Source organism: Chenopodium album, chromosome 3 (genome assembly GCF_948465745.1).
Source record: "Chenopodium album chromosome 3, dcCheAlbu1.1, whole genome shotgun sequence".
Taxonomy (NCBI): Eukaryota; Viridiplantae; Streptophyta; class Magnoliopsida; order Caryophyllales; family Amaranthaceae; genus Chenopodium; species Chenopodium album.
This window is the reverse complement of record NC_137836.1, coordinates 21,029,345-21,050,832: the sequence shown is the minus strand read 5'-3', so window position 1 is coordinate 21,050,832 and position 21,488 is coordinate 21,029,345. Positions and strand designations below refer to the sequence as shown.

Sequence of the window (21,488 nt, the reverse complement as noted above, 5' to 3'; positions counted from 1 at the left end):
AAATTAAATAATAAATTAAAAAGGTTAAGGCTAAAATTAAATAATAAATTTGGGCTGAAATTAAAACTATGCTTTTACCAAACATCAAGACTAATTCATGGACTGTTCAAAAATATTAATTTAATCAAGTACGATATTTTAAGCACTCTCGGGATTAAATACTGAACCTGACCAATAGTGGCGGTGAAAGGTTGTTCATCATCGGGTTGGGTTTTGGGGAGACATTTTTAGGTGTCTACACTCCCCCTCAAAGAGAAAAAGAAATTAGGGGGTTTCTTGGCAAACTACAATACATTAGTCGGTTTATCAACAAATTGACTATGACTTGTGTGCCAATATTCAAAAAATTGAAAAAAGAATAAAAACATGAATGGGATGATCAATGCCAAAAGGCCTTTGATAAAATCAAATATTATCTCAAAAGTCCACCAATTTTAGCACCACCTGTACCCAAAATACCTCTTAGGCTATACATCACGGTTATAGACTCTACGGCCACAGGTGCCATGCTAGCACAAGAGGTAGAAAAAGTCAAGCGTGCAATATACTACATAAGTAAAAAAATTTATTCTATATGAAACAAAATATAGCACCTTGGAAAAAACAAGTTTAGCATTAGTGTGGGCAACTAAAAAACAATGACATTATATGTTACCACACACTACTCATGTGATTTCTCAACAAAATCCAATAAAGTATTTGTTTGAACAACCACCTATACAAGGAAGAATATCCAAGTGGTTGGTGATGTTGGCCAAATTTGAACTAAAATATATTCTTGAAAAATCGATAAAAGGAAAAGTAATTTCCAATTTTCTGGCCCAACATCCTATTCAAACGAGTCATGCAAAAACTACTCATTTTCCGGATGAAGAGATTCTCATGACGCAAGATGACAAATGGGTAATGTACTTCGACGGTGCATCCAATCAAAAAGGATGTGGCGTGGGAATGTTACTCATATGTCCAGAGGGTGCACATACTCCAATCTCTGTCAAAAAAGACTTTGAGGTTACTAATAATGTCGCGGAATGTGAAGCGTGCATTATTGGATTAGAAGCAGCAGCTAGCATAGGTGTGCAAAAATTAGAGGTATATGGAGATTCTAGTTTGATTATAAATCATATATATACTAAAAAAAATGGAAAATAAAGAACTCCACAACGATATTATACCAAGCATTTTGAACATATTGATTTTAAATACCTCCCAAGGGCTGATAATCAATTAGTTGATGCACTAGCAAAATTAGCCTAGATGATCAACATTCCGGATCATTTAAATATGATGTCATTATGAGTTGATAGAAGAGAAGAACCAGCATATTGCAACGCAATAGAGGAAATAAATGACATTGAAGGAGACAACCCTTGGTATGATTATATCCTCTAATATTTTACCCATGGCACATATCCTGAAAATACTTCATCGAAAGACCAACAAGCCCTAAGAACACTTGCGGCCCAATATGGTCTATTAAATGGTCAATTATGCAAAAAGGGGCCTAATGGTCAAAGCTTATTGTGTATAGACCAACCTGAATCCACACGCCTTATAGAGAATACTCACAAAGGCGTTTGTGGTCCTCACATGAATGGTAAAATGCTTGCTAAAATAATTTGACGACAAGGTTACTATTGGTCAACTATGGAACATGATTGCATACAATATGTTAAAAAATGTCCAGAGTGCCAAATGTTCGCTAACTTACAACACCTTCCACCATCCGAACTATATAATATCACTTTCCCTTGGCCTTTCTCGACTTGGGGAATTGACATAATTAGAAAAATATCTCCAATAGGAGCAGGAAGGCACGAGTACGTATTAGTATTCATCGATTACTTTACTAAGTGGATTGAGGCCGCTTCTTACGTGTATATCACTTCTAAGCATGTCGCAAAGTTTCTCAAAAGAAACATATTTTGTAGATATGGAGTTCAACATGATCTAATTAGTGATCAGGGATCTCAATTCAAAGCTGAAGTCGAGACCCTTTTAAATTGTTACAAAGTAAAACATCATCACTCATCTTCATATAAACCACAAATGAATGGAGCTGTAGAATCGGCAAATAAAAACATAACGGTCGTCATTAAGAAAATGGCAAAAAATTATAAAGACTGGTCGAATAAACTACACTTCACTCTATGGGGTTATAGAACGTCCATATGAACATCAATAGGAGTAAATCCATACTCCTTAGTTTTTGGAATGGACGCAGTTCGACCAGTCGAACTGGAAATACCATCCCTACGCATCGTACTCGAAAGTAAGCTACCGGAAGCTGAAGGGGTAAGAGTGAGATATTAAGAGCTGTCTTTCCTTGATGAACGGCGATTAGGAGCTTTGCATCATGTACAAGTCTACTAACGACGCATTGCGCTACATTTTAAAAAAAAGGGTACAACCCAGAAATAATCAAAGAAGGTGACTTTGTACTAAAAGAGGTTAGAGTCCACCAACCGATCCAAGAGGAAAATTTAAACCTAATTGGATAATTCCCTACCGCGTAATTGAAATTCTATCAGGAGGAGCTGTCAGATTAATGGATATTGGAGGTGATGAAATTCGCCAACTAATAAACATTGATCGACTTAAAAAATATTTCATAAGGAATCCGGATAAACTCATTCATTCATTAAGTAAATCATTTTTTTTTTGCATTCAATTAAAAGATTCTAAGTGTTACGCACTTTACTAAATAACACTTGGGGGGTAATCTAAAAACAAAACATATACCATTCAAGTGTTCAGATTTTTTCGAACATCACGAAAAACTCTTCACACTTGGGGGGTTAATAATGCAAAAAAAAAAAATTAAACACTCGTAGCACACGTGTCGCGCGCAACGGAATCAGTTGCGCGCGACAGGCTTACGCAGCCTTAGACGTTGTGCGTGCCACCTGATGACAAACTGCGAACCCTGAATTTTTGGGTGAGAATAAAATTGTGATTTTTACTTGCGATAAAAAGAGTGGCATTCCTCGAACATAACATTTACTCGGAAAATAAAAATTAAGCTTTGATTTAAATTATTAAAAAAGTTTGATTAATTGTTCATTCAATTTCTACATAAGAGGTTGAAGAAAAATATAATGCATTGCAAAGAACTACGCAAAGACCTGATTTTGTAAATACGAATACGTAGGCAATCTTTATGATTCAGTCATACAAATAAATAAATAGATAAATAAATAAATAAATATAAATATATATATATATATATATATATATATATATATATATATATATATATATATATATATATAAGCTCATTTTATTCCATTCAAAAAAAAAACAAGAGGCATCGTTGAACTAGATAATAAATTAATAAAAAAAAAATAGTAGTGATTACACTTTATTCGAATTAAACTAATGACAAATTGTGTAACACTTTAAGGTTTTACTATATCCTCAATTATCACAGTAGACGGAGGAGTAGTTTCCATTGCAGTAGTTTCAACAACATTAGAGCTTTCCCCTTCACTCTTCTTTTTAACCCAAACATTGTTCTTCAATTTAGGGATTGGGGTCTTTGCAACTTGTTTTTCTTTTCCTTTAACAGTAATTGGGGTCTTCTTACGAGTATTTGGTGAAGGTTCTTTAATCTTCACCCCTTGTTGAGCAGGTTCGGGAGGAGCCTTTCTCTTTGGTTCCTTTGAACGATCCTTAGGAGATGAGAAGCCTAATTTTCTTCTCGCTCTTTTGTTTTGGCCGCTAAGAGGGGTGGTGGTGGACGAATGCATCAAAGGTTTGGGTGGATTGCGAGCCGAGGCGGCTTGATTTTGTGATCGAGCCCTGTTTAGTTCACCCTTGTTTGCCGCATTCATCCAAGCCTTGTAGAAGGAGGATAACACAATACTCGCAGTTGGACTTTGTACTACCTATCTAGGGAGACTTGACCAATATTCCATCCAACGAGGAATCTGTTTGGGTTTAAAGATCACATCTTTAGGAGAATCACAATCCTGAGGGGGGATAACTTGTTTCATTTCGTATTGTCTCATCACCCTACAACGAAAGATGTAAGTAGTACTAGATAGGTCTAAAAGCCTTATATAGGGACAATTAAAACTATTCCCAACCATACTACTTATGTTCAACCAAGGAATCACAAAGCGTATGTTGGGAACCCCATGACAGAAAAACCACGTCCATTCTTCTTCATTCTTGTGTTTGTAGAGAATTTGACGTCCAGGGAATGTTCTCACACCATGAGCCTCAAAATTTTGCGGCTGTTCAACAATTCGCAAGCGCTGCATGAGCAAAATCTGAAAAAAAAAGACGAAGAAAATTAATTTGCGACATTACACGAGCAGGTGGCGTGCGCATCAAAATCAGTTGCGCGCGCCATCCGCTCGCATCATAGAATATTGCGCTGGTTAGGCCAGCGCAACTTCCTAACCTACGCTGCTTTACGACGAAAAAAAAAGTACGTGTAATAGGAGTGGACTTCCCGTGAAACCATTCTCGTTAGGGTCTCCTCTAAGGCGATTCAAGCATAGATCGGTTTCCGCCAAAGCTAAAGGAGCGGGTAAATGACATCTCTCTATTTGCTCTACTATGGACACCATGGAATAATCTCCGTATTCTTTACATGTCCTAAGTAAACAATTGACAACAAGACAATAACATAAAGCACGAATTTTAAAACGTTGTTTAGTCAAGTTGTAACGAGGGGCAACGAAATGTTCAATAAATTGAATTAAATCCACGCCTTCTTCTTTTCCAATGTTAACCATATCATTGTCACTCAAACAAAAAAATCTTTGAAAAACAGGTTTGGGATCTGACAAGTGAAGGGCATATGTCACAGGGAGAGTATTTGTAGGGAAGCCTAGTAGAGCCTCAAACTCGCCAAGTAATGGGACAATTTCATCCCCTTTGAAAATAAAGAGATGGTGGTTTGAGTCCCAATGATTGACATCATCATGGAGAAAATCAAAGTTGATAACTAGTTGTATATAACTCAATAGAGGGTCAAGGTGATATATTTTGAAGGCTAATTTATCCTTAGTCGAAAGGAAGTGACCCATTGTTTCAACTGTTGTTCAAAGGTTTTTGCCATTCATCAATGCTTAAAAAAAAAGAAGAGGAGATGGAATTTAGAGAGTTTAATTCTTTTTAATTCTTTATAACACTACTAAGCGAATGAATGCGAGATGATCAAAAGCCTACACAAAACCACGCTTAAATAGACCCAAGAGGGGCAAATTTTTGGCAATTTTCGGTCCAAGGAAAGTTCACCCGCATGTGGCGCGCGCAACTCACGAGTTGCGCGCGCGGCCAATTTACATGCGCTCGACAACCGCGCGCAAGACATCCAGTTGCGCGCATCTGGTCTGTCGCGACATGTCATTTTGATTTATTTTCGTATTTTAAACTCCATAATAACGAAATGTTGACGAAATCTTATGAATAATCATACGCTTAAATTTGTTAACTCTTGTTTCCTTTTTTATGCTTTATTTTATTTTATTTTATTTTCTCCTTCTTATTTTCCTTTTCTCTTTTTTTTTTCTTCCCCTTCTTTTTCACTTTCCTTTTCATGTCCTCTTTTCTTTGTTCCTTTTTTGTTATTTTTTTCGAGGAGGGTAAGTCGGGAACCCTTTCCCTCCCTCGCGAAAATTTTGGCTTTACTAAAAAAAATCATGGAAACAAAAGAAAAATATAATGACATATATATATAAATGTGTGTTATATGTAAAAAATATATATTAAAAAAATATGTACATATGTTTCCAAAAAAAATACAAAGGAAGTCAGGATGCTCGACGACTCCCAGGCGGCTGCTGTATATCCTGCAAAATCATAACAAAGATTAATACACAAATTGTGTAATAACTATGATAAAAGAAAAAGAAATAAACTTACCGCGACCATCCGATGATCACAGCATGATAAAGCCACGAGGGCTCTCAGATAAACAGCTCAAAAAGCACGTATAGTCCTCACCATGTCGTTCACAGTCTCTCACGGTACCTGTTCAAAATATGAGGACAAATAACGAACAAACGTATATGAAAAAAATATATAAAAACAAATACATATACAAAATAAACATACCGACTCAACCATCTCAGGAATTAGCTGTTGCGCCTGGCGACATGGCTATCATCGTCTGGTGCTACGGTTAAATGTCTGGCGCCAGCTTTTGTTCGCTGATGCTAATTCCTACATGCCTCAGCAGATTTCTGTGCTCGATAAAATTTTGCAGTTTCGCGCAGTGTTATTTCGGTCCTAGTTGTGAAAGATATTTCTCAAATTTCCTACGTGTAAAATCCTGTGTTTTAACTCATTACGGATGGTCTTTCCAATGAGATCTTTTTTATGCATATGACAATAATGTTAATCAAAATTACGCACATGAAATACTTAGAACGTTTAGAGTCTCATCCACTCATTCTAAATCATTGCCGAAACAAATTCAGGAATTAAAATAGAAATCCTCCCCAGCGGAGTCGCCAAAAACTGTAGGGAATATTTCAAGCGTTAATCCCCTAGCTAGAACCCCACTGTGATCATACACTAAAGTACGGTGGCGTCCAAAGGGAAAGAAGATAGAGCAAAAGAGTCGCCAACAAGTTTTAGGAACTTGTAAATCGTTCACGAGGTGAAGGTTACACCCCTTAACGATCCAAGAGATCGTCAACTCCATAAGGTCTGGAACCATGACTGGTAGTTCCGGGATGAAGGTACAAATCCAACCTAAAAGAGATTGAACCTGCCCTAATAATAGGCCTCTACTTTATTCAGATCGTATTTATGTGCGCTTTCTGACTAACATGCAATCAATAGGATTAACCCTAAACTTGTTTAATCTATGTTGGTTGAATATAATGCACAAATAAAACTATTATTGGCGATCACTTGAATTATAATAAAATTAACCCTAACAAGATTATTAATTATCTTATTAAGCGTTATTACAAGTACCAATTCCCTTTAAACATGCATAAAAGGCGTGATCAAGCAATAACAATAAATATAATCAAGCAACATAATATATAATCATCATAATAATTATAACAACCATAAAATTATAATCAAATCAATTATAAAAATAATCATGAATCATGTTAAAACATAATAATAGCAAGATCCTAGGCATGATACTAACAAGATTAATAACAAACCCTATCATGTCACTAAGCAATAAAAATCAAAGCTTTAACCCTAACATGATACGAACATGATATTAGGAAAAGAAAATAGGAAGCATCGCAGGAATCACAATTGTCATGTTTGATATTAGAAATTTTAGTGGTTACCCTAAACATGATACTAGGAAGATCAAAACACCCTAACATGACACTAGGAATCATAATAACAACCTAGACATGATTTATATATCACAATATCAATAAATCAATCAAAGCACTTATTTGGATGCCTCGTATCTCTTTCTAATAACAAAATACACATGTTAGTAACTTCAAAGAAAATAATAAACAAAACAACAATTAAATTAAATAATTGAAAGAGAGATTTGGGACCAAACCCTCAGAAATTAAAACCTTTCACGTCTAGGGTGAAGGCAACTTCGAATATAGCTAGGTGTATCTAGATCTAATGAATGCGGAATTTTGTATTTGAGAGAAGCTAGTTTAGAAAAAAGAGAGAGAGAAAAAATCTTGATGAGAGTTGGTGAAAATAATAGAGAGAATCGGTGATTATAGGTGATTGTGGATGAATGAAAACGGAGTTTTTACGACGTTATTTATAAAGAAAATCATCCAAAAGATAAAATATCAAAACAGAGTTCTGGCGCAGATAAGAATTAATTAGCGCCAACGCTGGATATTGGCGCCAGACGCCAACATTAGCGCCAGGCGCCAATGCTAGCGCCAGGCGCCAAGCGTAGCGCCAGGCGCTACAGCTGGCGTTTGGAGCTGATTCAGAAATTCACGCGTTTTCTTAAAATTAGATAAAAATTGTCGTACAAGAGGATAAAATCTTATTTCCCTCAAAAAATGTTCTTTGATTTTAATTAAAACTCTAAAAAGTCAACAAAAGTCAATTTATCAATGCTAATTGAATTAGGAATTAAAAGAACTTTCTAGAAGAATCTAGAAGACTAAAACCATTCCTAATTGCATTAGGAATGATAAATCTATATTAGGCCCTCCCCTAGATCATTGGGCCGCATATAAGGCTCAAACCGGGCCCAGTTCAGTAAATTGACCATAACTTCCTCAATATTCATCGGAATTGGGCTTATAATATATCGTTGGAAAGCTCTTGTCAAGCCCCATCCAACTACACTAATATTGGACCCATATCATGGACCAACCAAACTGGATTGGCTTTTTATCTTAAAATAAGTTTTCAAAAACAGAGAGAAGAGAAAAGAAATTAAAACTATCCGCAACACTAAACTTTCAACACTTTCACTTCATTCGATTATGATTCAACGTGAAAGGTACTCATCACCGGGTTTGGTTTTTAGGGGACACAAATGGGTGTCTACAACAAGCGAACTGTCAATAACTCTATTCCGACTGCAAAAGCCGAAATGTTTTGGCTGTGAAATCCAAAAGGCTGCGAAAGCCGAAAGGCTGGGAAAGTCGAAAGGCTGCGAAAGGCGAAAGGGTGCAAAAGCCGGACGGCTGCAAAAGCCGAAAGACTGCGAAAGCCGAAACATTCTTTTTATCATCTTTTCAAATTGTTAAAATTAGGTTACAGTTTGAATGACATATCGAGGGACTTTAGACCAACGATGACATGATTGGGAGGACATCATTCCCTTTTAATCCTTTTTAAACCAATCTCTTCTCATGACATGACATCACCCAGAACACCTTTACTTGTAAAAGCAATCTACAAATGCAAAGGATCAACCTAGATTCTTTAGCGCGTTTAGACATAGAAAATACTTTTTTAACCCTTAATAGCTACTTGTTTCAAACACTTAGCGAATCAAGGATAGTTTCGACATCCTTAACATTTCTGAAAGATTCTCTATTCTTAGAGAAGTTCGTTGAATAAGTCTCGAATTTATTTCCTTGGCTACTTTGATCCTCGTCTATCCTAGACTCGATCAAAGTGGGGGCTAGCTGTAGACATCTACTTTTGGCCTTCTGTCCCGACAGGAAGTGCAATGACGACAAATAAAACCATTTTCGTGTTGGATCGAAGTGAAGAATGCTTATGGATGACTGGTTAAACCGCAAAGACACAAAAAGACTAGCCTAACCCAAAACGAATAGAAAACATGGTCCAATTAACTAAACCCGATCATAATTAGGCTCAATCCCATGCTTAAGACCCAATAATGATGGATTTAGAAGCGCCTAGGTTAAATTTAATGCTACCGCAGAAAAATCCGCGCGCATCTCAATGAGTCGCGCTGGTCTTGCGCGCGCAACTAATTATGTTGCGCGCAACACCCAGCGCAACTTCTAGAGATGCGCTCGCGGAAGATTCAGAATTTTGTAAAAATATAAAATTGAATTTTACCATAAAACCGCGCGCAAGACGTTCAGTTGCGCTGCCCATAGAACCGCAACTAAATCACTTGCGCTGAGATGCCGCGCGCAACTCATCCAGATGCGCTTAAAACCCTAATTGCACCCATTCCTTATAAGTAGGGTCTTAATACGAGGCTTAAACACACAGAAATTAACCTAAAATCCTGGCAGAAACTCTTGTGAACTTGTGCTACCAAACCCTCTTGTCCTAAACACTTACCCCTCTTAATCTTTGTTACTACGGTGGAGGTTCCTGAACAAGAAGTAGTCCATAAATGTTCTAAAAGGAGATCTAGCAAAGAGAAGTGGTAAATTTCCGAGCACTTAGATAAATCACATCTACTTTTCTTGTTTAAAAGAACTTTAATCAACAAAATAGTGTTGTTTAACCACTTTAAAAGGACATTTAATTAATTCCACATAGTACCTTGTGATTAAATAAGATAAGAATTGAATAATTAATTGATTGATTTATCACCTAAGCCAAGGCAAATCTTGTTTACTTTTGCTCCTTTCACGAATTTGAATTAAATAAAGAATAACGACTTCGCAATGTAATTTCTACGTGATTAATGCTTGTAAATAAAATCAACTAACTTAGTTTTAGGTATCGCATTGCATATATTTTTTGGTGATAAAATTGTAAAACATGAAGAGCTAGTAGAGGCCGCACTAAGGCTAGAATAGCGATTCTCCTTTAAAGGGAACGCTATTTTAGTACCCTCGCTCCCAAACTTATTTCTTGTTTATGTAGACCAATTTGGGCATGGGTGAACTTATGATTTGTGCTAATTATCCCATGAAATCCACATGGGAGAAAGGCATGAATGAGGTTTATTGGTTTTCCAAAAACGCATTGGCGACTCCTAGTTGTTTCATCCAAAAAAGCGTGATGATAGAACCAATTCTAATTCAAGGTCCCCCAAACAGTCAGGAATTCAAATCCTAATACACCTTAACAAGTGTAAAGTCCTGGGATTTTAAATGTCCATGGGCATCTAAGGAAGGATCCCCTACGATGGGAACACCCTCCTTACACTTATTATTTTTTTTATTTGGTTATTTATTTTGTTGTATCTTTTGTTTTTTTTTTTTTTTTTTTTGTAGGGGTGATGAAATGACTGTCCGATGTAGACCTACGGGTGATAGGGCGTCGGCGAGCCTACCAAAGATAAAGTCCTATCTTGGTCTCACTAGCTAATAGCGAGGGTAAGAAAGGGTCGAACCCAAGAGAGGCGTTGAATCAACCACCGATATACTACCGCATAAATAAGCTAAATGAAGTTGAAATTGGTTTGGTTTTATGTAACAAGTACTAGTTCAAGTCAACTAAAGCTAGGGGGAAGTTAACAATATTTAGAGAGTTCTAGGGCTTGGGATATACCACTCAATTTCATCACAAATCACAATTAGCAAGTAGCAAACAATGGTAATTTGAGGGGATAATATAGGGGAAGTCATCTAAAGCACCCAACTACTCTCTCAAGCTAGAGGGATTACTCAAATTATGAATACAACCTACTCTCGTGGTTACAAAGCATAAAACAAGTATTAAAGCATAATCACAATGACAAAAACATTCCCTTAACTGGAAAGTCCTATTCTCATGGCATTTCAAGTCAATTAAGCATAAGGGATCTAACTCAAGTTCATCTCTCGATCCTTCGTTGAGAAAGCTTAGATAATAGTTCTAGCAATGGCCATATACAAGAACTAAGCAATTAAACCACTTAAGCTCAACTAATTAACACCCAACAATTACCAAATTAACACATGCAACAAGTAATTAGTGACTACATTGAGGGTTTTACCCAAACCCTAGAAAATTAGACTACTCACAATCCATAGAGATTAAAGCAATTAAGGATTTCAAGTAACTCATGAACAAGAATTAACTAAAGATTAAGCTAAATAACAATCTAAGCATACAAGAATTAAGCAAGATAATTAACAATCAAAGCAATTAAAATGGAAGAGAAGAGTGAGAAAATGTTACTAGAAGCTTCAACTTGAATATCAATGGTGGAATTTGTCTTCTACAATGATTGAGAATGAAATTTCCAAGCTAATAATTATAATCTAACTAATGATTTGAGAATATTTGTGTTTCTACAATTGCAAACTAAGAGGAAGCACTAAAAACTTAGCTCCCGTACAAATGAGCTCCAAGGGTTATTTATAAAGACCCCCAAATAAAAAGGACGGAGAAAACAAGAGTCGGGCACGGCTACAAATCAGCACGGACGTGCTGAGGTTGGCACGGACGTGCAGCTAAACCTGCACGGGCGTGCTGAGCTTGGCACGGGCGTGCACTGGGAGGCAGAAGGTACTGTTTTAGTCAGGGCATCCTGCACTGACGTGCCAAATAAGGCACGGACGTGCAAGCCTTGTTCAGTAGAATCAGTTTTGAAACTGATTTGGGCTGAGCACTTGCACGGACGTGCAGGATCAGGCACGGACGTGCTGAATATCCTGCACGGACGTGCAGGATCAGGCACGGACGTGCTGAATATCCTGCACGGACGTGCTGAACTCTGCACGGACGTGCTGATCTCTGCACGGACGTGCAGGCCTTGAAAGCAGTAGGAAGTAGATTCTGGTCGTGCTGGAACACTTCTGCACGGACGTGCCATACTTTGCACGTCCGTGCAGACTCTCTAAGGCCTTTATCTTCACTTTTCTTCGGTTTTGCACCATTGTTTCGGCTTCTAACCTCGTTTTATCATCCAAATTCCTCAAATGGTCGTCTTTGAACCTAAAAACCCAACAAAAACACTAACAACCCGTGAAGCAAGGGATACACAAAAGTTGAACAAAAATAGAGTAAAAGTGAACCAAAATGCCAATATACCAAGTAAACAAGGTTCGAAATCACTCTAAAATCGTATCAAATAACAAGTTATCACATCCCCCCAAGCTAAGCTTTTGCTAGTCCTCGAGCAAAACAAACATTTCAAATCAAGAAGGAAGATTACTTGCTAATGATCAAACCAAGGAAAGATACTTAAAGAGAAAACACAAACAAAAATCCGCATGGTAAGAACCATAAACACTTTTAGCACAAGTGAAAAGCAATTTAAACCCCTAAGTCACCTAAGAGGACGAGTTTTTATCTCGTGAGGATTTCCCTTGAACTTAACCCACAACTCACACAAACCATGCCAAAATTGTCATAACACATCATCATCATCAAGGTGATCAATACACACTAAAACCAATGTTTTTATTGCCCAAGTCAACTCATCGGGATATAAATCACAAGCAAGACAAGTGAGCGGCTTTCAAGAATTACCGATCATACAAATGTGCACATGAGTTGGGGGTAGAGAGGATTATTAAGCAAGGTTGCACTACGATACTTCCTTATACCTTTTACTAGTTCATTAGAGCACGTCTAGATATTCCAAAGTTGCAACAAGCCCTCTTTCGGTTATAAAATCTCAAAATGCAAGTCCACCTCCCAAAATGCACTCCTAATCCCCTTTAACTACACTCTAACTCGGAAATTTACACAAGAAACATCAAAATAGACAACGTGTGGGAGGCATCCACAAATTGACCTCTAGAGAAGAAAAAGTGAAAACTTTGAGAAATTTGGAGGAGTTTTTTATCTCCTTTTATTTTTCTATTTTATTTTCTTTTCTTTTCTTTTCTCTTTTTTTTTTTAACATTCATTGCCCTCGCCTCTTTTAACTGTGAGCGGCTCTTTCTTTTATTCGATACATGTGGCTTATTATGCCACTTATTACACAAGATACAAATAGAACCAATTCCCTAATAGAGTTTCATTTTGGGGGAGGAGGGGAGGAACATCAAGGGCACAAGGGACCGCAGTTTGATTCGAACATATCCTACTATGGGCAAGTTTGACAATATCCTATACTAGACGTGCGATTGAGCATTCATCGGTTTTCACTTCATATACTCTAATGCAATCAAGATTAAAAAGCCTTTAAATGACCCCAACTCTTGCACACACCCTACTAAAAGAACTTTTACTCATCACTCAAGAGTCAAGCAAGCAAATCATATAAGCATCGTCATTTGAGTCTCATCCAAGGGCCATTTTTCCTTTTTTTTTTTTTTTACTAGAGGTTACTAGAAAGCAAGAATAGATAAAAAGTTAAGAAAACTAAGCTAATCATAAAAAAAAATTTGAAGCACTACTATACATCTAAATAAATAAAGAGAGAAGAGAAGAGAAGTATTCACATATTAAGAGATTTGGATTTAGGGTGTTGGATTTCAAAGGGAGCAAATTTGGATGTTTAGGGGTTTGGATGCTAGGGGAAGGAACAAACAACATGCAAAGTTTATACTAACAAGGACATATAAGAACCAACATATGAACCAAAGAGAAAGACTCCCCCCAAGCTATCATAAACATTGTCCCCAATGTTAAAACAATTAAAGCACAAGAAGGGGAAGAAAGAGAACTAACTCATTGGCTCGGGCCTCCTTGGGAGCTTGAGCCCCCGGGGTACCAATGTCGGTAGACGTTCCGGAATTCACCCAATTCCGATCGAAGATCCTCAAAGCTTGTCCTCATATTGTCGTAGGAGGACCTCATGTCTTCGTGAGACTTTCTCATAGTCTCGAACTCGGTGGACATGCGGTTGAACCCGGCATTCATCATTTGCATTTGTTGCTCGAAGGAAAGGGGTGGGTTGCCCTCACCCATGCCTTGACCTTGGTACCCTTGTTGGTGCTCATATTGTTGTTGTTGTTGGAATTGTTGTTGGAAATGTTGTTGTTGCGGTTGTTGTTGTTGTGGTTGTTCTTGCTCTTGCTCTTCTTCATCATCACCGGGAATCCAAGGGTGGTCCCTCTCGAAGACCCGGTTGCTCTCGTCGTAGATGAAGGTCCGCTCCGGATCGGGGAGGTAGGCATAGGGGCAGCCACTCACGTGCCACAAGTAAGGATGCAGCCCTTCCACGTCCGCAACCCATCTCATGGTCCTAAGCGACTGCATGTCTAGCTGCGTCAGCCCTGGGCAAACCTGCTCATCTGCAAAATCAAGGTTAAGAGCAGCAGCAATAATAGTGATCATGCCACCTATGGTGATGTTGCCGGACCCAGTGGCAACATCCTCTAGGTGGTCGACTAACCAGGCCCCTACATCTAAGGTCGTACTACCCTCGCTCAAGTGCCATAGGAAGTTAAGCTCCCTAGTGGACACTACACCTGAACTATCACCTCTAACGAACGTCGTGTTCGCTATGGTGCGCTGTGACATCCTAAAGGCGGGGTGGATTATGGTCGTAGCTTTATCATTCCTAGGGTTGTAGTCGAAAAGGCCGGTGATCTTCCTCCAAAACTCACCCGCACAATAGTTACAGGGGAGCCTATCCTTTGGTCCTATGGTGTCGTTAATTGGCCACCCAAAATCTTGGTTCACCCTCTTTATGTTCAAGTTCTGTTGGGTGTTCATGAGTTGGAAGGTAAGGCGGCGGGAGGATCTATTGTTGTCTCTTTGCACTTGAAGGGTGGAGAGGAATTCAAGTGTCAACCTTTTGTAGGTCGGGGCGCTTAAATCTAGCCAATTTCCTGAGCCACAACCCTCGAAAAGCATCCTAACATCGTCCCCTACCCCTAAAGCCTCGGCAACACTCTCGTCATAGAACTTTGTAGGTCGAACTCTCCTCCTACTTATTCTTATATAGTTGTTCAAAAATGTTGGGTCATTGAACACGATTCCCATAGTGTCCACTTGTGGTGGATCGACGGGAGGAGGAGGAGAGGGGTTGCGGTACCTAGCATTCGTGTTTCTAGGTCGATTTCTTGTAGACATGGTCGGTCTTAATGCAATGCAATCAAACAAACCAAGACAAAATAATCACCTCGCAACCACACAAAGAGACTAAGTCCACAAGTCGACCAACCAAAGCTCAAACAAGGCCAATGAACACAACACAATCAAGTCAAGTTCTAAGTCTCCCACCTAAAATAAGCAAATCACCAAGCAACAAAGACCACTTCAATAATGTATCTACAACAATTCTACATCGATTTCATGCAATATTATCAAACAAACCAACACAACAATCCACCTAAACAAGCATGTTCTTCCTTCATGAAAATCAATTTTTCAACCTCACTTACAAAAAAAACCAATTCTCAAAACACACCAAAATTCATTCAAACTCAATAATGCTTTTCAATTATCAACTATCAAACACTCACAACCAATTCAAACAAACTTTCTCAAGCAATTTCATGCAAAAATTAAAGGAATTAACCATGAAATTAGTGAAAGGGAGGAACGATTATACCGAGCTTATCGTGGGTGTAAAACCCGCAAATGAACCTTTCTAACCTTCCTTTTTCTTACTTGAACTTACTCCTTCAACCAATTGTCTTGAAATTTAACTCCAAAGAAAACCCCCAAATTGATTTTTCAAGGTTAGGGTTTGAGTATTTTGGGTGATTTTTGGGTTTGAATGTGAGAAAAGGAGTAGTAGATTGTGAAAATGTTGAAATGGAGTGAAGATTTTGGAGAAAATTGTTGAATTTGGGTGAGGATTTGGGTGAGAATGGAGAATTGAGTGGGTTTTGAAGGAGTAAGTAAGAGTTGTAGAGAGAGGAGGAGTGAGAATCGTGAGATAGAGAGTGAAGGAGTGAAATTTTTTTTTTTCTTTAAGTTATAACCGTGCTGCTGCCAGCCATTTTCAGGGCGGCACGGACGTGCAACATGTGGCACGGACGTGCAGCCTCAGACAGAAGGGTGGGTAGAGTACTGACTTATTTGGCACGGACGTGCAATATGCGGCACGGACGTGCTAAGTGGCACGGACGTGCAGCCTCAGACAGAAACTTAAATAACCCACTGACTTGTTTAGCACGGACATGCTTAGCCACCTTGCACGGACGTGCTTAGCCACCTTGCACGGACGTGCTTAATTTGGCACGTCCGTGCTAATCTGGAGAAATTTATTTCAAAATTTCTGATTGCTTCTGACTGCCTCTGCACGGACGTGCTATTCTCTGCACGTCCGTGCAGACCTGCTGCTGCACGATCCTTCCCTTTTTTTTTTTTTTTTTTTTGAGAATAATAGTAATAGTAAGGCATAAAAATAATAAAATTATTATCATTACCATTATTATTATTATTATTATCTACTACTTCACTTCCACAAAAACCTTTCCTTACTTTTCTTTTCATCAAAACCTACAAAAGACATTGAGAGAAAAGTTAGTAATAGTAAGAGTGATGGAAATTAAATAATAGTTTGTGAGAGAGAGAGAGAGAGTTGAGAAACTTGGGTTGCCTCCCGGAAGCGCTCTTTTAACGTCACTAGCTTGACGACATTGTGCTATCCATATTTAGGGAGGGTCAAGGCACACCTTTTTTACCCATCTCATTGTTCCCACACACTTGCCTTTTTCCTTAGGCAAAATAATCACATTGCTATCATCACTAGAAATGCAACCAAATAATTTCTCCATCAACTTGATCTTGTTTCTTTTTTTCTTCTTGACCCCCTTTTGCTTTTTCACCTCCGAAGCATGAGTCAATTCTTGTGACTCCTCCATGTCTTCTTTCAAAGTACTAGCCAAAACATCGATCCGATGAACTTGTTTCATTATGGGCTCACTTGAAATTTTCGGAAATGAGAAGAAAATATTTTCATTCCCAACATGCAAGCTAAGTCGTCCCTGTTTCATGTCAATGTTAACACCCGCGGTTTTCAAAAAGGGCTTACCCAATATGAGAGGTACTTTGGAATCCTCATCTATCTCCATGATTACAAAATCGCATTGCACAAGAGCTTTCCCCACTTGAATCGGGATGTCCTTTAAGACTCCCAATGGGATTCTAACCGAGTGGTCGGCTAGTTGGATTGACATTTTGGTGGGACTTATCTCCCCAAGATTCAACCTTGTAGCCATAGAGAGAGGCATAAGGCTAACACTAGCCCCAAGGTCACACAACGCATTTGTTGATTCAAGATCCCCAACCATCACCGGTATAGCAAAACTACCGGGGTCACCAAACTTCTCGAGAAGCTAATTTTTAGGAATATCACTTATCTCCGTTGGAAGGGAGATAGATTCACTCACCTCAAGCCTACTCTTTTTAGAAAGAAAATCCTTCAAAAACTTTGCATATGTAGGCATTTGTGATAAAGCATGAAGAAGTGGAATGTTTGATTGAAGTCCTTCCATTTCATCAAGGAACTTGGAAAGTTTCTCATTTAGCTTCTTCTCTATCATTCGATGAGGGAATGGAATACGAGGCTCATATGCCTTTATTGGAGCTTGGTTTTGCACTTCTCCCTCTTCTCCCTCTTCTCTTGGTTCCTTACTCACTTCATTTTCAAACTCACTTTCATCTACCTAACAATCTCCCTCATCTCCCTTTTTCGTGACCTCTTCTCTCATAATTGGAGCTTCATACCCTCCTTCCAAAATCAAGGTGATTGATTTCGCATGCTCTTTTGGATTTATTACCGTTGTGCTTGGAAATTGACCGTCGGGGTTAGAAGGGCATCCAACTTGATGCGCGATTTGAGATAATTGACTTTCAATCATCTTATTGTGTTCTTGGAGTTGTTGAATTGAGCTACTAACTTCTCCATTGATCTTGATTTGTTGGGTCATGAAGGTTTCTAAAACGGATTCAATGTTAGATTTTTTAGGAGGAGGGGCTTGATTGTATTGGGTTCTTTGTTGGACATTGTCTCTTTGGTTGGGGTGGCGATAGGGAGCTTGTTGTTGTGAATGGGGTTTATTGATATTGTTTTGAGGAGGGGGAGCGTGGTTGGGTTGTTTCCACCCCGTGTTTTGTTGGGGTTTCCAACCTTGATTGTAGGGTTGAGAGTATTGATCGTTTCTTTGCCCAATAGCCGCAGCTTGCTCTTGGTTAGTTGAGTTGCAATAGGAGGACAAGTGATCATTTCCTCCACAAGTTTCACAAGACATGACTTGTTGTGAAGAAGAGCTTGGAGATGTAAGCATGGCTTGATCTAGCTTGTGAGCTAGCATGTCAAACTTCGATGCAATAAGGTCTATCGCAATAAGGTCGTGGATTCCGCCCTTCTTTGCTTGAGGTTGCCGTCTATCACCTCCGTATGCATAGTGCTTTGCCACTTCTTCAATCATCTTGTATGCATCATCCACCGATAGCTTTTTAAGGCTACCACCGGCCCTGTTATCAAGGTTGGCCCTTGAAGTAGGAGTGAGACCATCATAAAAGCTTTGAACAATGATCCATGATGTGAAACCATGGTGTGGGCATTTTCTAGTGTAGTCCTTGAAACGCTCCCAAGCTTCACTTAAGGTTTCATCAATCTCTTGGTTGAAATTGGTGATTTTCCTTCTTAGTTCGGCGGTCTTTTCGGGTGGACAATACTTTCCAAGGAAAGCTCTAGTGACTTCATCCCATGTGGTCAATGATCCCTCTTCTACTGTTCTCAACCAATGCTTTGCTTTGTCACGGAGGGAGAATTGAAACATGTGCATACGGATGAACTCTTCCGTAATGTTGTTTTGCTTGATGGTTGTGCACAATTCGAGAAAGTTGTCCAAATGAGCAAAAGGAAAATCATGAGAACTCCCACCAAATTGATCACTTTGTATCATCCGGATGAGTTGAGGTGAAAGCTCAAAATTATTTGCATTCGTAGTAGGGAGACGTATGCCACTCCGAAGTGTGAAGGCATTGGGGTGGTCATAATCTCGTAACAATGGTGGAGGAGGATTGTTATCACCCATGTTATCTTCTTCGTTGGTTGCAAAGATTTCCTCCGGATCGGAATCCGAATATACAATAGAGAACTCGGGTGTGCCTTGCAAAAGCCTCCTCACGTTTCTCAAAGTCCTATTTAACTCTGGATCAACGGGAATAAGCGGTGATTGCTTACTCTTCCGTGTCATGCAAGGTCAAACAAAGCTAAGAAAAAGTTAGCAATGACTATCACAAGTTGAAAACACAAATATACAAAAATAAATAAGAAAAATTATGATACAAATATACACACTTAGACTCATTCAACAATAATACATTCAATGTGACTTTGCCTCCCCGGCAACGGCGCCAAAATTTGATAGGTCGTCGGCGAGCCTACCAAAGATAAAGTCCTATCTTGGTCTCACTAGCTAATAGCAAGGGTAAGAAAGGGTCGAACCCAAGAGAGGCGTTGAATCAACCACCGATATACTACCGCATAAATAAGCTAAATGAAGTTGAAATTGGTTTGGTTTTATGTAACAAGTACTAGTTCAAGTCAACTAAAGCTAGGGGAAGTTAACAATATTTAGAGAGTTCTAGGGCTTGGGATATACCACTCAATTTTGTCAAAAATCACAATTAGCAAGTAGCAAACAATGGTAATTTGAGGGGATAATATAGGGGAAGTCATCTAAAGCACCCAACTACTCTCTCAAGCTAGAGGGATTACTCGAATTATGAATACAACCTACTCTCGTGGTTACAAAGCATAAAACAAGTATTAAAGCATAATCACGATGACAAAAACATTCCCTTGACTGAAAATTCCTATTCTCATGGCATTTCAAGTCAATTAAGAATAAGGGATCTAACTCAAGTTCATCTCTCGATCCTTCGTTGAGAAAGCTTAGATAATAGTTCTAGCAATGGACATATACAAGAACTAAGCAATTAAACCACTTAAGCTCAACTAATTAACACCCAAAAATTACCAAATTAACACATGCAACAAGTAATTAGTGACTACATTGAGGGTTTTACCCAAACCCTAGAAAATTAGACTACTCACAATCCATAGAGATTAAAGCAATTAAGGATTTCAAGTAACTCATGAACAAGAATTAACTAAAGATTAAGCTAAATTACAATCTAAGCATACAAGAATTAAGCAAGATAATTAACAATCAAAGCAATTAAAATGGAAGAGAAGAGTGAGAAAATGTTACTAGAAGCTTCAACTTGAATATCAATGGTGGAACTTGTCTTCTACAATGATTGAGAATGAAATTTCCAAGCTAATAATTATTATCTAACTAATTATTTGAGAATATTTGTGTTTCTACAATTGCAAACTAAGAGGAAGCACTAAAAACTTAGCTCCCGTACAAATGAGCTCCAAGGGTTATTTATAAAGACCCCCAAATAAAAAGGACGGAGAAAACAAGAGTCGGGCACGGCTACAGGTCAGCACGGACGTGCTGAGGTTGGCACGGACGTGCAGCTATACCTGCACGGGCGTGCTGAGCTTGGCACGGGCGTGCACTGGGAGGCAGAAGGTACTATTTTCGTCAGGGCATCCTGCACGGACGTGCCAAATAAGGCACGGACGTGCAGGCCTTGTTCAGTAGAATCAGTTTTGAAATTAATTTGGGCTGAGCACCTGCACGGACGTGCTGAACTTTGCACGGATGTGCAGGCTTTGAAAGCAGTAGGAAGTAGATTTTGGTCGTGCTGGAACACTTCTGCACGGACGTGCCATACTTTGCACGTCCGTGCAGACTCTTTAAGGCCTTTATCTTCACTTTTCTTCGGTTTTGCTCCATTGTTTCGGCTTCTAACCTGGGTTTATCATCCAAATACCTCAAATGGTCGTCTTTGAACCTAAAAACCCAACAAAAACACTAACAACCCGTGAAGCAAGGGATACACAAAAGTTGAACAAAAATAGGTTAAAAGTGAACCAAAATGCCAATATACCAAGTAAACAAGGTTTGAAATCACTCTAAAATCGTATCAAATAACAAGTGATCAACGGGTGTGTTGGATTTAATGAAAGTGTTAACCAAAGATCAGTAGAAAGTTGTTTATGCTGTTAAATTTCAAAGCTTGCATCACATAAAGCTGGATGAATTTCCAAGGGGGATGCTCTGATGGTTGTGCATGTGTTTTGATCCTTCTATTATAATGTTTGTACTGCCAAGTGGGGATCATATTTATTTAACTGCATCTTATGTACATAATGTTTTTTGAATCCCAATGAGCAAATTAGCTGTTCTAGAGACTGTTGTACATTCAGAGTTGAAGAAGTCTTTGAATATGATTTATGGTGGGGTAAGTCAGAAATT

General features: G+C 38.6%; 1 protein-coding gene and 1 non-coding gene across 2 annotated transcripts; one reads left to right on the top strand and one right to left on the bottom strand.

The window, feature by feature from the left end:
• Positions 1 to 16,597: 16,597 nt before the first annotated feature.
• LOC145624926 (uncharacterized) lies at positions 16,598 to 19,349 on the bottom strand. Its single transcript, XM_081678012.1, has 5 exons — positions 18,826 to 19,349; positions 18,275 to 18,669; positions 17,535 to 17,782; positions 16,853 to 17,480; positions 16,598 to 16,641 (listed from the first exon to the last, which is right to left on the bottom strand). The coding sequence occupies exons 1-5, from the start codon at positions 19,347 to 19,349 to the stop codon at positions 16,598 to 16,600; spliced, it is 1,839 nt and encodes a 612-aa protein (XP_081534138.1).
• LOC145625656 (small nucleolar RNA R71) lies at positions 18,694 to 18,800 on the top strand. The gene has a single exon (XR_014110566.1). It is a non-coding gene; the product is annotated as a small nucleolar RNA R71 (small nucleolar RNA).
• Positions 19,350 to 21,488: the final 2,139 nt, after the last annotated feature.

Excerpts from the sequence above, each read along its gene's own strand:
- LOC145624926 (XM_081678012.1), bottom strand. The coding sequence starts at position 19,349 with ATGACACGGAAGAGTAAGCAATCACCGCTTATTCCCGTTGATCCAGAG. Across the intron at positions 17,783-18,274 it reads CTCTCAACCCTACAATCAAG|TGAGTAAGGAACCAAGAGAA; the intron begins GTTGGAAACCCC and ends TTGAAAATGAAG. Across the intron at positions 17,481-17,534 it reads CTAAAAAGAGTAGGCTTGAG|CTTCTCGAGAAGTTTGGTGA; the intron begins GTGAGTGAATCT and ends CCTAAAAATTAG.